Source organism: Psittacula echo (assembly GCF_963264785.1).
Source record: "Psittacula echo genome assembly, chromosome: Z".
Taxonomy (NCBI): Eukaryota; Metazoa; Chordata; class Aves; order Psittaciformes; family Psittacidae; genus Psittacula; species Psittacula echo.
In genome coordinates this window covers 92,025,558-92,048,812 of record NC_137742.1, presented here as the reverse complement: position 1 = coordinate 92,048,812, position 23,255 = coordinate 92,025,558, and the positions used below count along the sequence as shown (strand labels likewise).

The window sequence follows — 23,255 nt, the reverse complement described above, 5'->3', positions numbered from 1 at the left end:
ACGTGGATTGTCAGGAGTTGCTGGGAGAGCCCAAAGTGCAGCTCAGAACACAGTTGCTGCCCACAGCCTCCTCTGCAGCTATGAGATAATGCCATCCCTCTGCTACGCGCTAATACTGAAGAGCACATCTCAGACACAAATGGATTATTGCTGCAATCTCATAGATAAAGTCATTCATCTTCTGAGGCCCTTGGGAGTCTGACTTGTTAATACATATCACAGCAGAAAGCTATATAAAGCAGGCAATACAAAGACACAGCGAGAAATACCTATGGAAGCATTGAAGGGGAGAGAAGAATTAGAGCAGAAAAGCTCTGCTGAACTGTGTACACAGTCCAGCAGATGTGCATGCAAGCAGACCAAATAAACCAGATCTTCAAGCACTTTCAGGTGAGATCTTTGAAAGGGTCAACATGAACTAAAACCTTCAAACTCCAATTGTTCAGTCACCAGATTTCTTAGAAATGCTGTCAGTGTCACAGCAGTGATCAGCTGTCATAGGATTTGCACATGCACAAGAGCAGTAGGTGCTGGTGCACAAGACACCCCCAGCCTGGCTAGCCTGAGTGGTTGTGTATATGCTCCTTCATACAACCACAGTGACAAAAATCAGAGCAGAAATCCTGACACCCCATTTGCACCAGCACTCATACACTGGTGATGAGTGCTCCAAGAACCCGTTTCAGGCAAAATAGAAAATTAATGAGGGAATAAAAGAGGTTGAGTCACACATCTTACATCTCAAATATGCCTTGCACAGATCAGCCGTGATGAATTGTTGTATGAAGTCTGGGTAAAACTCCGTGCTGGTCAGAATACAGATAAGGCATGTGTGGGTTTCTCACATGCTAAACAGAGCGCATAAAGAGAAAGATGGTATTTATCCTTTTAATTCTGACCACATCATTCACTCATCATCTTATTTAGGCCCTATTTTCCCCAGACTGGCAGGTGATTTGATGGCAGTGGCCTCCATACAATCACAGCTCGCTTTCTGCTTGATGATCCCGCAGCAGTGACCAGAGCTTTTGTTCGCATGCAGGTGGGAGAGTGAAGTGCCTGCACACGGAGATCCCACCCCATTGAAACCACACAGAGAGCATAAAAACAAAACCAGGTGGCTCTCAGGCCAATATACATCTCATTCAAAAGAAAAAGGAGGCTCTCCAGCAACAATGCCAAACACGCAGATTAGTGACAATGCTTTGCCGGTGAAAATGGCCTTGCTGAGTCCAGACATGTTCTCCCGAGATGCCAGATTTTGTAAGTTAGCAAAAATGTTGAGCTGTCTGTTTGCTTTAAACAGTTATCTCAGCTCTGCGAGTAAAATCTGTTTCCTTGCCTGACCTCCCCGTGCTGCCAGGTAGGCGAGCATTTGACCTTCTCTTGCTTTAACACAGACTTCAAGGGACAGATGGAAAGTTTCCTAGAGAAGAGCAGAGCACAGCCAGGAAGGAGAGAGTTGGAGGGATCAGAAGCACTGATGGGTTCTTGCAGCAATGTGGTTTATCACAGTGAAGCCCTGATACCCCAGCTTAGGTACCCTGATACCCCTTGTTAGGTGTGGGCCTAATTCTCAAGTGCCAAGTAAAACCAAACCTGTCTGGAGAAAGCAGACTTTTAAATGGAAGATATCTGGTGCTACACATTATTAAAAATATAGCCCTAAAGCAGATAAGATGAAGGGAGGCAGTTATTGCTGCTCCCACTTCTTTGCCCAAAAGGGTTGCTGCTGCAGAAAGAGAGATTAAGTGATTTATCCCAGATCACAGGAGAAGTTTGTAGCAGAACTGGGAATTTCAGAGGCCCACTGGGTGACTTCCCAGTACATTAAGCACAAATTCAACCCTCTGCTGTACAGCACTTGGTCAGAAGCTGGGTCAGGCAGCCCTTGTACTGGAACAGCTTGTCAGTGCTTAGCCCTGTGCCACTGAGCAGAGAAACACTAGCTGTCAAAAGCAAGGGCAAGGCAGCAATATTTATATCGGAGCTAATGGAGGCTAACACCGATCTCTTCCATATGATTCATGCTGGACACTCCATAGCCAAGCTCAGCTGCAGCTGCTCCCTCCACCTCCTTTCCGAAGGATGCCCAGGAGAGCATCATGATCACGCTGTACTGGTGGGACTGGGCTACAGCCAGACTCTTGGGGTGTTTTATCATGAGAGCAAGTGGTCACTTGAATTTCCGCCTCATTCAGTAAAATGAATCACACAAACATAGTTTACCCTAGAGCTGATGCTTTAGGCAAGACCACACAAGGTGCTCAGCCTTGAAATCACACGGGCGCACTGCTCGGACAAATCAGACAAATCAGGCTAGATGGCAGCAGCCTCGAATGAACTGCAGTGGAAATAAACTAGAGGGCAACCTAGTGCCGGTCCTGGAACATACATCCCGAATATTTCAGCGCCGTTATCTCCAGAGCCCATCTAGGCAGCCTTCTGGTGTGCGGGAAGGTCAGGAAAGCCAGAAACCTGCTGGGAGTTATGCTGCAATGGTTCATTACAGCACAAGCTGATTTTGAACAAATATGGGAAAAGAAGAAATAGGAAGAAGGTTCTTCAGCTTTGCAGCTGCATTCGAGGGACTATGAGTCGGCGCATCTGGGAATCACCAGGCCACCCAGTGTCTCACATCAGGAATGCTCAACCGGCTCCACAGGTCTCTGTTTGCACAGAGCTGACTGTCCTTTGCTAGGAATCTCCTGCACCTTTCAACTACCAACCCATAGCAGTAGCTTCTCAGGATGCAACTGCATATAAAGCCAATAGCCATCCCGGCTCAAACATGGTGAATAAATGTGTGCATGAGAACACACCGTGGTTAGAGAAGGTATTTCCCACGTTACCATCGCATGAAGAGAGAACGTAACTGTTAAACAAATCCAAAAGCCATGACACTTTTGTCTCTGATGTTTCCACTCTCAAGCTGGCAGCAGGTGAGAGGACAACACAGTTTGCTCTTTCTGATATTCAGATAGCTTAACATCAAAGAAAAAAAATCTTTCGGAGTGATCACAGTCCAGTAGAATACATCTAATTCCTTCTAAAATAATTTGGAGCTTCACTGGGTAGAAAATTGCTATTTCTGCTCCAATGCCAGAGAATTCCATTTTTAATTATAGAAATTTCTGTAATGCACAATTATAATATTCTTTCATATTCTCTCTCATTTCTAGTTCAAATATACTATTAGCTTTTTAAACTACTGCTATGCATCAAGCAGACACAGGTCACTCCTGCTGCAGAGGAATGCTGACATTCATGCCTCTTGAATCAACTCAGATCAGGATTCATGAAGGATGAATCATGTTTTTTTGTATGTTCCAGGACAAGTTATTCTAACAGTCAATGACTGTTTGGATGCAGCCTTCAGTCAGATGAAATCAGAACAGAAACATGCTCAATGCCTTCTCCAGAGCACGGATGTATGGACTGATGACGCCTTATGGAGACACCCCAAGCTAAGGTCCAAATTCAGTGAGCAGGCTGAGAAAAGCCACCTGAGAATCCACCATAATGCTTTCCTATTGTCTGTGTTTCCAGGATCTGGAAATAAAGCAATAAATTCTCATGTCCCAAACCAAAAAACACAAAATTATCTTCACACAATAATTAATCATCCTGTAGAATTAAGAAAAGCAACAAAAAAAATCAACCTGTTTCTGAGGAGGTAGCAATTAAAGGCAACCATTGGAGTGCTGCAGCTCAAAACCTGACTTGAAACACTCAGGTGTTGGTCCAGACCCACATCCTAAAGACTGGTGTTTGTAAAGGTGCAAAGATGATAAATCAGTTGCTTTAATCTGCAGCTGCACTAAACAGATTGTCTCTGTAGGCTTAGTACCTGCTTTTTCTGTCCCAACTGGAATTTAGTACCTTGGCTGATCAGAATCCATAACATTAATTGCCAGTTTAGAAAGGTCCAAGGGGCACTGACACATGAAAGTGAGTTGCTTAATTCCCCAGCTACATAGAAGAGCATGCCAGGGAAGGTGGTGGGAGGCAGAGGAAGGCCGGTGCTCTCTGTGCCTTATTCTTTGAGGCTGGAGGGATGAGACAGGCTGGGGATGATGCAGGAGGGTGTGCAGGCAGCTGTCTGTGCGTGCCCGTGTGGCTGCATCACTGTGTGCATGGACACAAGAGCATAGAGAAGTTACTCATGCAGAGTGCATGACTGGAGAGGTGGGCTCCCAGCATAGCCGGGCTGCTCTGCAGCATTGGGGTTCAGACACACCAACAGGGTCTCTTGCTTCTCGAGGAGGAGGAAACCTTTCCTTACTACTGGCCAAGCCCCAACCAAAGCTCTGCAGCAGGAGGAGAGGCAAGGCTGCACCTGCCTGCACTGGGGAAGACACCACACACCACCCCTGGTGCTTGCTCTGTCAGCAGCCCCATGCACCAAATTGAAGGGGCCATGGGTACCAAAACCCCTAGAATCTTCCAATTAAGCTCTTTTGGTATAGATCAAAATGAAAACACAGGCACATGTGAAGCCATCACTAGTCAGCAACTAAAGGGTTCAGGCTGGCCCTGTTTCTTTTGAAGCATGCCTGCTTGCTGTAGGTTTCTGTAGTGCTCACTGCAATTACAGCTCTTTTCAACTTGGCTTTTTTTTTTTTTTTTTTAATTTAAAAAGATTGAGAGGAATTAAAAAACCTTCATCAATCAGATTTATCAAATAAAACTTTAGAGGTAGGGCCAGCTGCAGCTACACATATCAAACTCAGCTGCAGATATGAAAGGAAAGGCTCTAATTCATAGTTAGGATGCTCATCTTTTAGAGGGCTTACCAGTGAAGCTAATCCCACTGCTGTATTCCTAAACCCACAGAGATGCCTGACTCTGGGTTGGGCAAGGACACCCCAGGATTGGTCCCTACGTAAGCAGGTCAGGACTCTGCACCCTAGGAAAGGGACTGCCTGCTACCTGGGCACTCTCCTTTGCATCCTGCTGCCATTTCACTGCTCTTGGAAATGGAAGGACTCAAGAGTCATTTGGTTTCTTTCCTCATCCTTGCACATGTGTGGCTGAGCAGCCTGGATATACAGAATCATAGAATCAACCAGGTTGGAAAACACCTTTAAAATCATCAAGTCCAACCATTATCCCAGCACTGCCAAGGCCGCCACCAACCCATGTCACTGAGGGCCTCATCTACATGGTTTTTGAACACTTCCAGGGATGATGATTCTACTGCTTCCCTGGGCAGCCTGTTTCAATGCCCAATCACCCTCGCTGTCATTTACCTAAAACAGTATGCGTAGGTTACACTGATTGTTAGAGTTCGAGTGGAAGAGAAGAGGATAATGGCAAAAGTTCTAATTGATTTACAGGGGTCAGTTTTTGATCAGCCTTCTCAAATTTGGCCTCACTGATGTCTGCTTTTGTTGAGCACTATTAGCTGAGTGGCAATGTAGCCAAAGAAATGCAAAAGCTGGAAACATCCCCAGATACCTACACAAGGATCTTCAGGCATGGATGGGAGGTGCCTTGAGGGGGCATGAGCTGAAGATGGTGATGAGGGGTATTGGGAATGGAAAAAGTCAGCGGTGGAGCTGTCTTCCCTCCTTTACTTAAAATCACTATTAGTACCATGTAAACCCTCCAGTGCCACAGCTCTTCAGCTACTGCCAGAGCCTTGTGTCCTCCAACTGCTGCTTTTTCAGACAAGCAACTACTGCAAGGACAAAATCTATCGAGTTAAATAACATGTACTTCATCTTTTGTTTCCCTCAGCAAAACTGGGCAATTTTGGAGATATTTTGTAAATTCAGATTTATGATGATTACTTCTCATACTATGGCTACCATAGTGGCCATAGAGAATTTATTGAGGTAATAATGTATTTAAATAGCCAATTTTCAAAAATTTGAACAATTGCAATGGATTAACGTCCAAACCATTAATATTCAAACATATTAAGTCACTTAAAGGGGTTTTTTTTTTGTGTGTATGTCTATTTTGGGGTATATTCTCCTCGTAATATGTGAAGAGAAGATATGCTTTACTGTTGACATTTGGCACATTTTCTTTATTGCTTTTCATTTCATTATGAGTAAAAGTGTTATTTGTCCACCCAGCCCTCCCTAGGACGAATGCCATCATTTCTGTTTGCAGAGGCAACCAAAAATTAAAGGAAATATTTTAGACGTCAACATTAAATGTCAGAAACCAATTTTAAGTAATTGCTAATACCCTGGCACGTATGCATTTTATTCAGAAAATCCCTGCTAAAAACATTCATCAGGGGATATTCAAATTTATTATGTAGAACAACACAGCATTAACATCCTAGCTTCTATTTAATGCTTTAGTTCATAGCAACAAAGATACCAATGGGAAATCATTAAACAAATATGCAATTTTTTGCCGCATAATAGGTCTATGTTTGGTATCACTTGAAAAAAACCCAACCCTCACCAAGCTCAAACTGACAGAAAAAACGCGATGATCAGGCAAAGTACAGCAGCATTATAAATGTTAACAGATTTCAGAAAGTGATTTTATGTTAATTCAAATGTTAATGCTGTCCGAGGCTGCTGAAAGGAGCGTGGGGCTGCGGGAGGAGATAGACGTTGCCGGCAGGGGAAAGCACAGGGAACACAAAGAGCTGCCTCTTGGTGTGGGTGGAGGAGCTTTATTAATTATATTTCCTTTAGGGCCCTAACAATAACATGTCAGTAATCTACACATTCGGTACTTAATTGACGTTAATGATTTGGCCGAGTCCCGGCCGTCGCCGTGAGAATCCCGTCCGTCTCGCGTTCCTCCAGCCCTGCAGCGCAGCCCCAATTAAGTCAATGAGCGTGGGGCCAGTGAGCGGCTCCCGCCACCTCCACGGCTCCTCTCCCAGTCAGGTCCCACCCGGGAGCCTCCCAGCCCTCTCTCCACATCCCTGAAGGAGCATCCAGCCTCAGAGCAGCCCTGCACAAAGGGATGCATTCATGCTCCCCTCTGCACCCTGGAAGATGACTGCGTGCCTGGGATGTGCGGCTGCTGCGGGCGGGGTGGAAGAAGTCCCTCCCGCTCCTCTGACACCAACACCTTGGGGACAGTGAGGGGTTTCTCCCATGCTCCTGAGCAACAGGTCCCAGAACACACACAGCTATCCCAAACCCGGTGCCTGTGTGCCTGTAGCTGCCCTCGAGGTGATGACCCCTCTGTAAACACTGAAGTCAGGTATGAGATTGTAAGCGGTGAAGTGATGCCTCTGAAAACTACACCCCAGAGGTTGCTCTGATATCTCCACCCTTGGTGCCACTGAGCTGCCAGCCAACAACGTGACCCAGACTCCCAGAGTTTACCTCCTCCATCATCAAGCATTTCTGTTACATCAGTCTCAGGAAGTAGAGTTTCTGTTCAAGCAGGCTGCTGGGGAGCAAGGTCCACTTGGCAGCAGGAGGATCCAAACTCACTGCAGCTGCCAAACTGGAAACCGCAGGATAAACCTGCAGTCTTTCCATAGTTCAAGAGCACAGGCAAGTTACAGCAGTGACAAAACCATGTTGTTCTGGGCAGACACACAATAGCTTCTCAGTATATTCAACAAGTGCATTTCTCACATTGCTCCAGCAAAATGGTACAATGGTAAAGAAGTCAAGCAAACTGCTCCCTGGGTACCCAGCTAACAGACCTGCCATTTCCATACAGATGTGGCTGCCACATCTCTGGCTGTTGTGTGGGGCTTGAAGCAACCTGGTCTAGTGGAAGGTGCCCCTACCCATGGCAGGGGTTAGAACTGGATGAGCTTTAAGGTCTTTTCCAACTCAAAACAGTCTGCGATTCTGTACTTCTACTCCATATAGCATTTCTTCTCTCCTTGGAGGTACTCTCAGCCTCTACTCATCCCCCTTCAATGTCAGATGTACATCATAGAGCCCCCTCCTTCCAGGGGTCCAGCCAAGCACTGAGCACAGTAGCCGAACCTGTGCCTCTCCTTCACACAGAGAGCCAGCAGCCTGTCTGACTCCTTTTTCTTCTTACCTGTACTAGCAGAAGTTGGATTTCCTCACAGTTGTCCAGTGAAGGAAGCCAATAGGGATGGGGTGAGCCACAAATAACCCAACGAGTGACAGAATCACAGACTGGTTTGTGTTGGAAGGGACCTTAAAGCTCATCCAGTTCCAAGCCCTGCCATGGGCAGGGACACCTTCCACTAGACCAGGTTGCTCCAAGCCCCATCCACCCTGGCCTTGAACACTGCCAGGGATGGGGCAGCCACAGCTTCTCTGGTCAACCTGTGCCACTGCCTCACCAAGTCACAGTAAAGGACTTCTTTCTTACATCTGACCTGAACTTCCCCGATCCAGTTTAAACCCATCACCCCAAGTCTGGTTTTGATACAAGATCAGGCTAAAAAATTAAAAAGCTAGCACATTGTTACCTCAACGAAACACCATTCTCAACCAGGAGGCTTCAGGACCAGTCAGCCCATAGGAGCACCTCTCCTATGCCCAGTAGACCAGGGTAGACCAGGCAGCGAAACACTGGTAGTGTTCTGTGGCGACTTCTCAGAGGAAAATATTTGCTTTAAAAAGTCAGATGAATTCAGAGTGATCCACAGGGCACTTTGTTATGTTAATGACTGTTACCAACTGTCTCTTCTTTATATTAAAAGTGTTGACTCATTGTCAGTTGGGGCCGGACAAGACAGCCTGCTTGTGCCTTGCAGTCCTTTTGCGCCCACCCAAACTACTCATGTGAAGACACTTTAATATGAAGAGACGCTGTCTGTGGCCATTATTAATCTCCTGACTGAAGCCCAGAATACTAATAAAACCACGCAGTATCAGCTAACATTTCCTCAGTGCATTCTTCATTCTGCAAGATTTTGGCCAAAATTAAAATGGGATTCATTTCTCTCATTCAGTTTGTCCAATGCCCCCAGCTTTCAGACCAAGGTGAGGTTTTGATACATAGTGATGACAAACCTTTCAGGAGGAGGAAGATAATCATATGCCACCTGGGTTACTGCAGAATTCATTTTGCAGCATGCTTTATGCTGGTCTGTAGCTATTAGAGGGAGAAGCAGTTTCCAGTTGAGCAGCACACAGCTAAATTGCTTTCCTGGGGTTCTCCCATCCCACAGAGTTCCCCCCACTCCTGTGCAGGAGCAGCAGCCTCATGCAATGGGCCCAGCTGCTTGCAGGAACATATTGTTTGATAGTAGCTAATCCTAGCAGCACAAACTTCAGCCCACCTGTAAAGGCACTAAACCTGTCTCTTCTCCAGCCAGGCAGAACTGCCCACTTGCTTCTTCCCCACCTGCCATGAATCTACCTGCAGATTGGTCTGTGACCAGAAAGAACTTAGGAGAATAGGATCCTCAGGTAAGAAATACATGGAGGGAACTCCCTTTTGTACTTGTTTTGCTTGGTTTTGTTGTTTTTTTGGTTTTTTTTTGTGGTTGGTTTTGTTCTCCCCCCATCCACATAGGGACAACTCTCTCCTAAAATTAGCTACCCCATTCCTCCCTAAAATAGTTTTCAGCCTGTGGCAACCAGTACGTAATTTTTTCAAGCTACCCTAGAATGATAGCACACTCAGACAGACATAAGCATCCACACATGCTGCAAGACAACCAGAAACAAAGATTCTTAAAGCACAAGATAAAGACCAGAAAGTAAGAAAATTGTTTTTTATACAAGTCACTGCTGCTGGGAAGTATCACACCCCGGGAAGCTACACAACTGGTGACATCCATGCTCTGGGGACAGACACACAGCTTCCCATCAAAATGAAGCAGGTTTACCTTTCAGGGGAAAGTTATAAAAAACAGCAAAATTACCTGGTGATTTAGGAACTAAGCCTAGAAACTACATTTCGGGAGGGTTATCGTGTATCACCGCCTCCCTGGTCCCTGCTTTTGTGTGCTTGAATTTGGAACAAAGTGCCAAAATGTCTCTTGACAAATTCCTTCACTGTTACAAACTTTTTCAATAACAGGTAAATATAATATTCCTTTGTTTAGGACATGTAGCTGTCCAAGAAACTAGCACATCCCTGAACTGGCAGCACCAAATTTGTCCAGCTAACACCTACACTTATATTGTTAGCACAGGACATACAACCAGTTACTGCAAGGCAACAAAAAAAAAAAAAAAAAAAAAAAAAAAAAAAAAAAAAAAAAGGACAAATGATTTGCCTACTATTACTTACCATAGGCATTTTTATTACCTTAAAGCTTTAACATTTGACAGAATAGTGGGACAGGGAAGAGAAAAAGGGAGAATAACTTAACAATAACAAAAAGCAGCCTTGCTGGGAACTATGTTTATAAAAATGAACCAACAGAAGCTTCCTGAAAGTGTTGAAGCATTTAAGTTATCTTCAGGACAACATGATGAATCCTGGTATTCTCACAGAAGTTTTCAGTGTTGTTGAACAGTCCTTCAAAGTAAACATCATGAGAAAAGCAATTTTCTATTTCTCTGTTCTTCTCTCCAGAACTGTGACTTTCAGGAAACATCTTACTGTAATTTCTCAGATTTTGCAAAAGTCAAGAAGGACAACTCCTCCTGTCAAAAGGCACACACCATTCCACAACTCAGCTTTGCACAGAAGGCTATAATTGTCAACGACTATGCCAAAATCCCAATGTTTAAATGATTATGTTTTAAAGAAAGGCAAGCTTTTGCTACTGATCACTTCTTGCTATTAAGCATAACAATATAGACAATCCGATTCAAGAATTTCCCAGTACACTGATTAGGAAGTGTGCTGTGGAAGCATTCCCCATTTACTTGTCATGTCTTTTATCCCCTCCCTAGCCACCTGCATCTGGCTAAGGGAAACCCAAGTAGCCTAACATGACCATTTTATCTTAGTATCCAAAAAGGAAGTTTTAATTGATAAGCAGTAGTGGTAAATAAATAGATAGTTACTACATTATTGATCCCCAACTCCCACACTACTAGTGGTCACAATCTGAAAAACCTTAGCTGACCATAATTAAAAGAAAAATAGGAATATACATAAAACTAGCTGTCTTAGACAGCATTTTTATTCTAAATGGATAGAGACATAGCAGCATTTACAATAAAGAGTTTTTAAAAGGCATCAAGTTGCAAGCCAACCATTTGAAAGAGGCTTTGAGACATTGTCTTCCACAGCACTTTTTGCCTGTTTGTCAACAGGGGACAGTCTGACTGCAGATTATCCAACGGACAAACAGGCACAGTAACTAATCTAAACTTCAAACCCTTTTCCTGAACAGTTGGTCACATCAAGCATCACCCTCTGTAGCAGCATTTGGAGCACTCTTCGGTGTTCTTTTAAGCGGCTGGTATACTTGATCCACTTCTTTAGAAGATTTTGATGTTCAATAAAAATATTTAAAATAGAAGATTTCTTCTGTCATGAAAAAAAGTAAGGTTTCTTTTTCAGATTCTAAAAAGGCTTATGAACTTCACTGACAGCATGTCCATAATGGAGCAGGAGTTAGAACCAGCAGAATAGGCACTTCAGCAACACTCTGTTAACTGTTTCTAAAGTCATATCGGCTTTGGTCCAGAAGAAGACTGTTTCTTACTACTTTGTGGTGGTGTAAGGACACCAGTGGGGAAAGGTGAAGTTCTATTCTGCTCAGACAACATGGCTTTATTTGCTTGAGCTTTGTCCTGAAAGCATAAGAAAAGGAGATAAGAGAAGATCTTTACTTTGGTATATCTATGCAACAGAGCAATACAATTCATCTCTGTATCTAATCCCGCTAGCAGCAACCAATAAATCATGTGATACACATTAGTTAGTGAATACAAACTTCAAGAGATCAGCATGAACTTTTCAAACCTAATGATCAGCTTTATGGTACCTGTATCTTCAAGAAAGAAAAATTCAGAAGCAACTGAACAGGAAGAACTTTAACTTCTATTAAATAACTTCTAAATAATCTAAATTTAAAAAAAAAAATAGTATCAACTACAATTTGCTGGACAAGATTTTGTTCCTCTGCAAGTTTCTCATGCTCTGCAAGTTTCTCATGCTAAAAACTACTCTTGCTCAAATTCTGTCATGAAACAGTCTTACACGTCACTCTCAAGTGATCAGTCTTTATTTTCTTTTTCATCAGACAAGGTTACATGACCTGTATTTTCTAGAGAGAAAGGCACAGCACAGTATTTGAAGTATTCCAAAGGGCAGAAATAAACTTCTGATCTCTAGGGTAACTACTTGCTGTTTGAGATGAGAGACTTAAGTCACAATCACCTTTTTATGAAAACACAGAACAAGTCAGTCCCAAGACAAGACTGTCCCAAGAATTTTGGAACTGGAGTACAGCCTTGTGCCTTTTATTACCTGAATACACTCAGCATCTATCTAGTAATGCTTCACTTAAGTTTACGGTATGTTCTAACCAAAGAAAAAACAATACTTGAAGATTTCAGATAGATTTTGTCTTCATTATGCACATACATACCAACAAATCCAAGCCATTTATGTGTGTCTGTATATTGTGCATGTCTTCAGGAGCTACACCTCTAAAGTGTTTGAGTCTGGAACTTCCAACTTCCCTTATAGCCATGGCAAACGGAACCATCCATTTTACGCATTCCTCTACCTCACACCATTCATAACCTGGAAGACAAAGGCATATGGTTATCTGCCTGAATGAAGACTTAATGGTTGTAAACACACTAGAGTTAGCTTATAAATGCCAATACCTGTAACTTTCTGCATCAATTCAGATGAGGAGAAGTGATACAAAGCAGAAGCTGCAAGTACTCCATATGTATATTCCAAGCAGCCAATATCCAGCAGACAGAGATCCAAGAGCTAGAAGACAACAGATTCTTAATAAGTCTATGACATGAACACTTTATTTCCAGGTGAAATAGCATTTGAAGTGGGAAAAAAAAAAAAAAAATCAGCATTACCTCTGCTATTTGTATAAATATTTGCTGTGGATATTGTGGCAGCAATACCTCATAAAGCTTGTTTAAATATGCAATTTGCAGGTAAATGTTCAGCCATGATACAACTGTTAGTGGACTTAAGTTCCAATTGAGAGCCTGAAAGAGTAAGCATTCACAAGACTTCAGTATTAATAAAGAGGTCCTAACTCAAACCACACAACTACATTTACTTCAGATCAGAAGCTGTAATTAAAGTTGGTCAAGACATCTTTGAAACACACAAATCTAGTCCTCTCCTATACCTCTTCCTGCTGATAGGGTGGGGAACAATTAGTTTTGTTAACACACCCATATTGGTGGATACTTTAAATTACTTGTTACCTAGAGAACACTGTTTTCTAATTAGTAAGAGAAATTGTGCCTCTTAGCAGCACATAAGACAAACTGAGGCTCTCTGCTTTTAGTCTGATTATGCTATACATTTTTAAAAACTCAAGTAGAACTAATTCCACTTTGACATACTACCTTCATAATGAGCAATTCCATACTGAGGATTTCATCTTCTGTACAAGCCCCATCTGTGACATAGGCAAACTGATGCAACTTTGGTGGATAGATTTCCTGAAAGATAAGAGATCAAGCATTTAATTTGCATGATACATCATAACTAATCTCTATGTGCTTCCAAAAACAAAAAAGGGGGGGTGGGGAGGTGGGAGGAGAAGGAGAAAAAGGAAAATAATTCACCATCACCTCAGCATCTGAAAACAGAGGGAAAATTAAAAAAGAATCAAGCTCTTCATCCTATCTCACATTGTTCTCCTCTGCCTTTAACATCCACAGATTTCTTGTTCAACCTTCCTGCTCATAGACTTCACCTTTCACTTTTGATGCACCAGTACAACATGCTTTATGTTTGACTACAGCATCACTGAGATGGCATCATAATTGACATCAAGATTTTTTTATATACCCTAAGGCCACTTAACTCTTGCTGGAGAATAACAGATTGAAGAATAATAGCTCTCTTAAAAGACAAACAGTAAGAGCTTAAAAAGCACTACATATTTTAAGAGTTGAATTTGTTCCAGTAAATAAAGAATACCTCAGACTCTTATCCAGTAGGTATTCCACTGACAACAGAATTGTAACAAGTGGTCTCTGTATACAGCAGCCAGCCAAAAACTCATTTAGCAACCATAATTAAAAAATTCAGTTTTAACACTGAAAAGACTATCCTTTTAAAATTACAGATACACTCTGATGATAGCTGGTCACAGACGCGTCTTAGAAAAACAGGAGAAACTGAAAAAAAAAAAAAAAAAAGAAAAGAAAAGAAAATAAAAGGTATCTTTGTCTTCCAGCTGAAAAGTCATAGCAAACTCCATAAAGCCTGCCAAAACCCATCTAGCATACACTAAGTGTGCTGTCTGCCCATTCACATTTTTATGTTTAAGTAAAGCTGGAGATACTTACCTCAAGCTTTGCTGCTATGAATAAAGACGAGATACCAATAAGCTGCAATAGTGTTTTTACAACATCATGTTGTGTTGCCATAAACCGATCAAAGAAATCTTGTGCTAAATAAAAAGTTTCTCTATGAAGCTTGTAGACTTCACAAACCTGGAGAGACATCAGAGATTACAAAGGTCAAGAAGAGCGTTGTAGAGTCAAAACCAGATGCTACAGATGTATTAAAGAACAAAATCAAAAGCTAAACATAAAATTCATATTGGCTTTCTGCTTCACTGCTATTGTGAAGGAATAAGTTAACTAGGAGCGTGAGTTAAACAGTTTCTTTTGACACAAGATGACTGCCACTACAGTAACTCCCCCTCCCAAAAAAGAGATCAGAGTGAATATCCTTTTAGGAAATGCAAGCACATGTCCTAACAATGTCAGAATATCAGTTCCTCATTTTTGCAAAGCTGCATCATCCCAACACCTCAAAAGAAAAAATTCACACAAATCCATCAGAATTAAGAACAGAGACTATGCTGCCAATTCATCTGAACAGCAAAAAAGACTCGCATACAGACAGAAGAGTTGCATTACATTCTATGTGGCAAATGACAGATAGAGAGGTTGCAAGATTCATCTGATCTCCAAACCATCACACATTTTCCTTCTTGCAAGGACTATCGTAATCACTCCTGCAGCTTTTATCTACTGTGTGACCTTAAGAAACTTACATCACTTTGGAGACAAGTTTATTGTTATTCATTATCAATCTATCAATGAGCAACAGCAAATACTGTCAGTTTGTACACCATCAACTCAATCCATTATATATACCTTTTAAAAGTTTGGTGCCATTCATTGACAAACTTCAAGATGACGATGAGTGTCTAATATTAAATGGGTTATGCAAATATCATTAAGTGCACTCATGACAGTTATTAGTACACTTCAACAAAAGCACACTTGAAATACAAGCATGGAAAAGCTTACCTCCATTAGCCAGTCTAGAAGGATTGCTCTCATTTTAGGTTGCAGGAGAGGGTGCCTTTGCATATAAAATTTATCCCTCACATACGTCTCCTCTTTTTTCATCATGTTTTTCCATACATCATCTCTGTTTGCCCAGCTAAGATAGATCAATGTTTAGTCTCAAATCATAAAAAAGGAAGGCAAACTAGCAGCAGCAAAACAGCACTTACCCAAGAACTGGTAATGGTGAAACTCTAGTTCGAACAAGACTTAGGTGTGGAAACTGAGAGTAATCAACACCAACTGGATCATCATCCTTATCTGGAGTAGGAATCAGCATATGGGCATTTTTGGGATCACTATTCCAGGATGGCTGTTAAACGAAACACAAGATTTTACAGTGTGCCTTTTAAAATAATCATTTTAGCTGTAAATAGAAGATATTGGTCAAAAAAACTGTGACAAGAACTATGATTACCTCTTTAAACCACATAGAATCACAGAATTGTTGAGATAGGAAGGGACCTGTGTGACATATTGTCCAACATACCTGCTCAAGCAGGGCCACCTAGAGCCAGTGGCCTAGGACTGCATCCAGATGGCTCTTGTTCCATCATTGGGCACCAAGGAAAAGATCTTAGCTCCATCTTCTTTACATCCTCCCTTCTGGTATTTATATGCAACTGACAAAACCTCCCCAAGCCTTCTTTTCTCATGGCTAAGCAGTTCCAGCTCCCTCAGCCTTTCCTTATAACAGACACACTCTGGTCCCTTAATTACCTTGGTGGACCTTTGCTGGACTCTCTCCAATGTGTTCAAGTCTCTCCTGCACTGAGGAGCCCAGAACTGGACACAACACTCCAGGTGTGGCCTCACCAGTCCTGAGTTTGCAACTAAAGCTGAAGAACACCCTGTCCTCCTCTTGAAGGACCACAACTGTTTCAAGGAACAATATCCAAGTCAGAGTCTCCTATTGTAATGTAGCATTTTGTTTTTACCAGAAGTATGCTGCGTACAGGTAAAGAATAAGAAGATGGAACCTTAAAATCCGAATAAAAGGTCAGAATTTCTGGTAAGGAATATGTAGATGAAACACTGGAAGTCATGGTTCCATGTAAAGCAACCTTGACAACGAACACAGCAAAATAATCATTTAAATAATTTTTTACTCATTCATCCAGGAGTGATGGAGAAACAAAGCACATATGACACAAATGTTTTCAGAATAAAGCAAGTACATATTAATCAGTTCTCATTAAAGTATCAAGTTGACCTTTTCATGTACATTAATATACATGGCCAGGTCTGCCAACATCAGACATCCGACACTTCACCCACAGTATCCTCTTACTTTTATTTGGACCAGAACTAAAATTGATGTTCACCTCTCTCCTCTCTCCTGCCTAATTCTGTTTAACAAAGATCTCTGTGTACGCTTCACACAGCTACCAAGGAAAAATATTGCTATTCTGTTTGGTAGTAGAAGACAAAACCAGGCCCATGTCATCATAACTAAGCAAATTAAAATTTTGGCTTTTCTGCCTAACAGTGAAGCCAGCCATGTTGCTGCAAGCTGATCTGTTCTGCACCACTAAAAGGACAGAACTCCCTAACAAGATTTCTGATGGGCTTTAAGAAAAATAAATAATCAGAACAATCATCAGGTGCTAACAAGTAAAATGCTTTACATGAAGTTTTACCTCTTTCAAGGAAGCTTCCACACCTGATTTTTGTCGTCCTTGCTACAAATGACATCACTTTCCAGCAAAATGGCTACCTGCTAGCACCAGCGTTAGAAACAGAAACCACCGACTTGATGAAACAAAAACCACATTTCACAGTTCACTCGCAGCTAAGACTTCTTTGTACTTTTGAGTTACTGAAACACAGATGGATAGCTTTTCTTCTTGGAGTTCTACATGCAAATCTAGCATAGCTACATACCCAGCCATGCCACAATTTAATTTGGGTGGGGTAAGGCAAAAAGAGGGAATACTATCTTTACCTTAAAAGTTACAGATTCCCTACAAACTGAAAGTTTAAATAAATGTCACATCAGCATTGTTATAAGTTAATTTTTGTCCTCCCTCAAAACTAGAATTCAGTCGCATTTCATTCTCCAAACTGCACGGCAAGCCCAGCTGCCAATAGCCTTTGGAGAAGTGCTGTCTTAACAGCTAATCAGCAAACCAACAGAAAAGCAGTGGATCTTTTATATATATATATTATTTATATATAACATATATATTATTATATCTTTTATATATATATTATTTATATATAACAATATATATATATTAAAGGTGCCTACTACACCAGCATCTTCTGAAGAGGAAGGAAGCTGCTTTGTCCTGAGTTCAACCAAAGTAGGTGTCTCACATGCTACATGGTAGCAGGAACAATTGATCTAAGAGATTTCACACACACACACACCCCCCAAATCTTCAATAAGAAAATACAAATAAAAGGTCAGGAGCCTCTTAGGTATTTTAAGAAGTGAAAATGAAGTTTTTGATTAGATAATGTTGCTCACCACAACTGGGAAAGAGATGCAAGTAACCGAAAAAAGCATTTGGCTTAGCAAGGGACAAGAAGGAAACATGCAGGGGCCTCAAAAGAGGGCAGCTATTGGGAAAGGAGACAGGAGTCTGAATTAGCATTGGTGAGGGAGCACCATAGCTGTAAATCAGACTCTTGTCTTTAAAAGCAGATTTAGCAAGACATTAGACCAAAATTAAGAAACAATATCAAGAAACTGCATTACATCACATCGTAACTGTAAAGAAGCAGGAGCCACCACTGCAAAAAGAAACAGTTTAAGGTGGGGAGAGCATGAGGAAACCACAAAGAGCTTCCTTTGGGCTTGCACAGTGCCAACCTGACAGCAGAGCTGCCAAAAAGCAACAGATGTTACAGAGAATCTGTGCTGCCTTGTGGAGAAAATCCTACAGTCCCGGGCTTACTTCTTAGGCAAGGGGCTGAAGTAGGATGCAAGCCAAAAATCAGAGGGGAAACCTGCCTCTACAAATCTGTATGGAGCCCAGCGAGAAAGCTTAGTGATAACTACAGTAGTATTCCAGGCACAGAAATAGGAATGGCTGTCCAGATTTAAAGTTCTCCAACCTGAGAACTAGATACAAATTGGAAGGTGACCAGACCAGCCAAGCCCATACAGCTCCAAACAAAGAAAAGCCAGGAGTTCGGGGGTGCTTTTTTTAAAGCTCAGATATTCCTATTCCTCAGTTTTCTGCAGCATGCTGTCACTCACTGATACATCAAATGTTCATTTAAACAGATCTTTTGGACATCCTTCAAGCTCATAGGCCAGACACAAAATGGAGGAGGCAGTAAACACTGGGGATATAGGTTACAGGCCAGGCAGAGGCTTCAGTGAAGCAGCCACACTTAAGAATACAAGCTGCTGAAACACTCCTACATCTCAACATGAGCTGGAAGCCCGCAGTATAAGCTTCCTGAATCAGGGCAAAGAGGGCAGCAGGAAAGCAAAGGCAAAGGGTGCCTTCAACTCCATTGAAACAGCAAGGATTTCCAGCATGCAAATTGAAGGGAAAGGAACAGGAAGAGGACAGGTCTGTTTGCTCCACCCTAAAAAACAGCACCTTGTAACAGCATGACATCAATACCAGTTACTAGACTGCAGCCTTAGTTTGTCTGTCAGAAATAGTAAGACCTATAATTCTAGCCATTTTTCTGTCATAGGATACATTAGTTTGAAGTATAGGGTTTTTCTTTGCCATCAGAAAGATTCCAGAATTAATAAGTAGGAGAGAAGAGCAACTCACATTATTAAGTTGTTCCAGTTCTTTATAAATAGCATTGGTGCTTCTACTATTTTTAATTTTCTAAAGAGTCTGAATATTGTCCTACCCCAGATTAGGCTGAAGTCAAGACCTCAATCTGGATATAGTTTACATTCTTTTCACATCTGTTTGCCTGAAGATTTGTAAGCCGCTTTTGAGGGAGGTTGTTTTGTTTGTTTAAAATGGATTTTTCAAAGGTAACTTAGGCTGGTTAAAGAAACTTTTTGGAGGATATTTTCAAACCTGTTAGGTGGAACATCCTGGCAACAGTAAGAGCAGATTCTGGAAAATTGTCTCATGAGAAATCAAACCTATTTCCTGAGAGTTTACTCCATCTTCTTTTCACCTGAAAAGATTAGTTAGTTTCATATAAAGAAACAAACCTCTATAGTCAATTCTCCACTCTAGATGGAGGTGGCAGTATAATTTGTATCACAATTGCATGGATGACTCTAATCTAGTTAGATTAATTTTGTTTTACACGGACCCTTGAAAGTGTATCCATCCACAGAAAGCAGCCAGAATTAGTAGAATTGCTAGCAGAATTACAGCAGTGCCAGTCTTCTAAAATCAAACATAGAATTTATGCAATATTCTGCTGTCACAAACCTGATGATATAGCCACCCCTTCATCACATAAAGGGTAATAGCATCCTAATTAAGAACTCAGGCCTTATGTTCAACAGAAACAAACTAATGAATTGACTATGAAGATGCCGTAAAGTGGGATGTGACTACGATATTTTGCCTTGTGTATAAACTAGTGTCAGTAAACAATTATTTAATGTAGAAGTCATGTGGTATAGGCTGCAGTGGATTTATAGCTACTTGCATTTTAGAATTGTGCCTCAACAAAATAACTGTCTCACTGGCTATCATACAAGCCTGCTATACTGCTGCTGGAACCATAAACATATTCTCATTAGTGGCCCATGGCAATTTATATCAGAATAGCTTGTGTCACACCACAGACTCAAGAGCTGCTGCTGTGCAGCCAAATGTTAGCGTTTTTTTTTTTTTTGTTTTTAAACCAGATCTGTAACAATCTGGCTACTTTGTCACAACAAGGAAAAAAAAAAAAAAAAAAGCCCCGTGTGTAGGGATTGATACACAGGTACACATTTTATTTATGGTTTACAAAAATCAAAGGGGCAATCATACTAATAAATTCTAAGATAAACTTTAAAAATTCACAAATAAATAGTTTGGATGCCTACTTTATGGATGCCTAAATTATCCAAGTTTTAATTTACCTATCATTCCCTAAGTAACTCTGAATAGCTACCAGGCCGGGAACACAGAAATGAATGCCTTTATCTACTTTCAAAGTTGAAGGCCAATGTATAGAAAACACTTCAAGTTTCTTTCACTGTCTTTATGAAAGAAGGTGGAATTGGGCTCCTGTGAGGTTTTTAACAATACCTTATTATTATGCAATAAACATGCATAAGAAGCCCTTGCTTAGATCAAGCGGAATGAATCTTTTGGTGAAGGAGAAAGCAGTGGTGAAGGACAGGCAGCTCTTCCTTGTCAGAAGTGAGAAATTAGTTTAATATACCACACAAGAGAAAGACAGAAGGGAAGGAGAGATCCCCTCATTAAATGCTCACCATTTGAGCCCTGCTTAATATGTTGACTGATAACTAGTATACGCAGTTGCAACAAGCAGAGGCCATTCCAAACAATGATGCCCATCTGTTATGGTAGCACTTCAGTCTTAGAACTTCCAGCTGCCACTTCTGGTTACATGTGCCACATTATGCATAGCCTTGCGTACCAAATGAGCATGGTCTGTGCTCCCTGATCATGACTTTCACAGCGTAAGTATCACCCTGCACGTGTATTAACAGGCTGAAGTCTTAGTGCCACTGATTAAACAAGTGTGTGTGTGTGTGTGTGTGTACACGCAGGAAAAAAAATGGGGGAAGGGAAGGCAGAGCGGGAGTTAAACCTGTTTCAGAAAACAGGCTATTCTTACTTTATTTAGAGTGGGCATCTTGATATACAAAAGCGTCATGCTTTCAATACTGTATACCAACACAGCATTCTATATAGGTACCAACAGCACCTCAGTTTTGAAGAATATGGAAAGGGCACCAGGGGCAGGGGGAGGTGAGGAGGGGGGAAAGAGGATACCACTAAAGTTAGTTTTAACTAACTCAGATCTTTCTGGATGACTTACAGAGAAAGCTGCAAAGGTCACCACCAACCTCCACTGCAGGCCTGATTTCCACAGGTAAGTGACATGATAGAAATTATCCCTTTGTTTCACAGGAAAGGAAACCTATTTTACTACCCGATTAGCATCTACTAAAAACTTCACAAAGTTCTGATCAGGAAGCCCTTACTTTTTGTCAGTCTAATAATGACCCTCGCCAATGTGAATGGAGCAGACAGTAGAAAGTGTCCTGGGGATCCTTCCTCTCCCACGTGATACAAGTAAAGACATGACTGGGAAGGGAATCACCTCAAAATATGATTCTGCTGGTATGCTTAAGGGTCTTGTGTTTTGGACTGCAAAGTACAGCACGTAAGCACTTACTGTACTCCTGCAACTCTCTAAAGAGGTCAGTGCAGAATCTCTCCACATAGAACTAAAGGCAAATGAAGGCTTTTGTAAGGTGCACCCTTGCAATCCCAGGATAATTGGTTATACTGAAGTATTAACAATGCTTTAGACCAACAGGGGCCCCATCTCTTGTAAAGACTCAAGAGCAACTGGTACAGACTGAAGTGTTTTGCATGTTTCATCAGCCAGCGTTGATAGTCCCCCTCGCCCACTGCTGTACAGCATGAGTGCCTATATATACCTGTTTTTGCCACATTTGCAAGAATAGGGTACTGCAATGTAATAATAAGGTTAAACAAGATTACAGCAGTGTGACCTAAGGACAAATCAATTACCTGGTTTTCACACTGTTTTTTTCTAGTCAGCTCCATATTTGCAACTTCTTCATCAGGATCCTGCAAGAACTACCAAAAGTAACATGTAGTTTCTGAAGCACAAACCACAGGTCAAGCAGCCGTGTGCCTGGTCCCTCAGGACCACAGTCCCGCAGCAGACCCCCCCAGCCACCCCACACCAGACCACCACATGGCCCCCAGACACCCAACAAAAGGAGGCGAGGGCTCGGAGGCCAAGCCCAGCAGCAGAGCAGGCGCCGGCCTGCGGGCACCAGGGTGGGCGGCTGGGCCGGGAGGGCCCACACTCACCGTAGCCACATCAGCTTTCCTCTTGCGGGCTCGCATGGCGCTCTCGGCGGCCCCGTCCCCATTGGCGGGCGCCTTCTCCTCCGAGCAGTCACTGCCAAGAGAGGAGAAGCTAAAGGAGCAGCGGCAGCGGGGAGCTTCCTCAGGGGTGCCTGCGGAGACCTCGGCCTAAAGGGCCCCGCGCACGGCGAGGCCAGCAAGCAGACTTACCTCTCCCGGCGCATGGTGCCCGCCTGGACCGGGTCGGGGCAAGCGAAACGCTGTGGGGGGATCAGCCGAGCAGGCCCAAGCCTCAGCCCCCACAAAGCGCCGCGGAGACGCGGGCGCACGGCGCGGAAAAGGGCGGCCGCAGCCCCGGGCCGGCCCCGCCGGCTCCCCCCACCCCGCAGCCAGTCACCCCAGGAGGCGACAGGGGCACCCACCACCCGCTGCCCAGCAGCACCCGCACTCGGTCGCTCGCCTCCGCTCCGGACCAGAGCGGAGGGTATCTGGGTAGGTGGGTGCCCGGCGGCAGCGCTGGAGGGGTGCGGGGGCAGGGCAGGAGAGCGGCGCGGGAGCGCGGCGCGGGCGGGCTCCGCTGGGCGCCTCCTGCCTCACGGCGCGGCCGCTCCCGTCTCTACGCACAGCGCAACCCGCGCCGAGCGGGACATTTAAACGAGCGGCGCGGGGCCGCCTCCCCGCCCGCCCGCCCGCCCGCACACGTGGCCCCGCGCTCGGCTCTGAAGCACGGCCGGGGCGGGGTCTGCAGGGGGGCGCGGCGGGGCGCGGCGGCGGGACCCAAGGAGCTGCACAGGGCGCCGCGGGACCCCGCGACAGGACTGGCGGGGCGGGGCGGGGCCGGGGGCGGGGCCGGCGGCACCGACGCGGAAGCGGCAGAAGCGCTTAGGGCCGCCGCAGGTGGATACCGGTAACGGGGTGAGGTGACCCAAGGTGC

The 23,255-nt window shown here is 43.3% G+C and overlaps 1 protein-coding gene across 1 annotated transcript; it reads right to left on the bottom strand.

Annotated features, from left to right (window-relative positions):
- Positions 1 to 11,498: 11,498 nt before the first annotated feature.
- Positions 11,499 to 22,545, bottom strand: CCNE1 (cyclin E1; the record flags this gene model as incomplete). The annotated part of the gene is made up of 11 exons (XM_080638381.1): positions 11,499 to 11,624; positions 12,425 to 12,582; positions 12,669 to 12,780; positions 12,882 to 13,016; positions 13,386 to 13,481; positions 14,337 to 14,483; positions 15,312 to 15,447; positions 15,521 to 15,663; positions 22,016 to 22,084; positions 22,325 to 22,433; positions 22,532 to 22,545. The coding sequence occupies 11 exons, from the start codon at positions 22,543 to 22,545 to the stop codon at positions 11,499 to 11,501; spliced, it is 1,245 nt and encodes a 414-aa protein (XP_080494507.1).
- Positions 22,546 to 23,255: the final 710 nt, after the last annotated feature.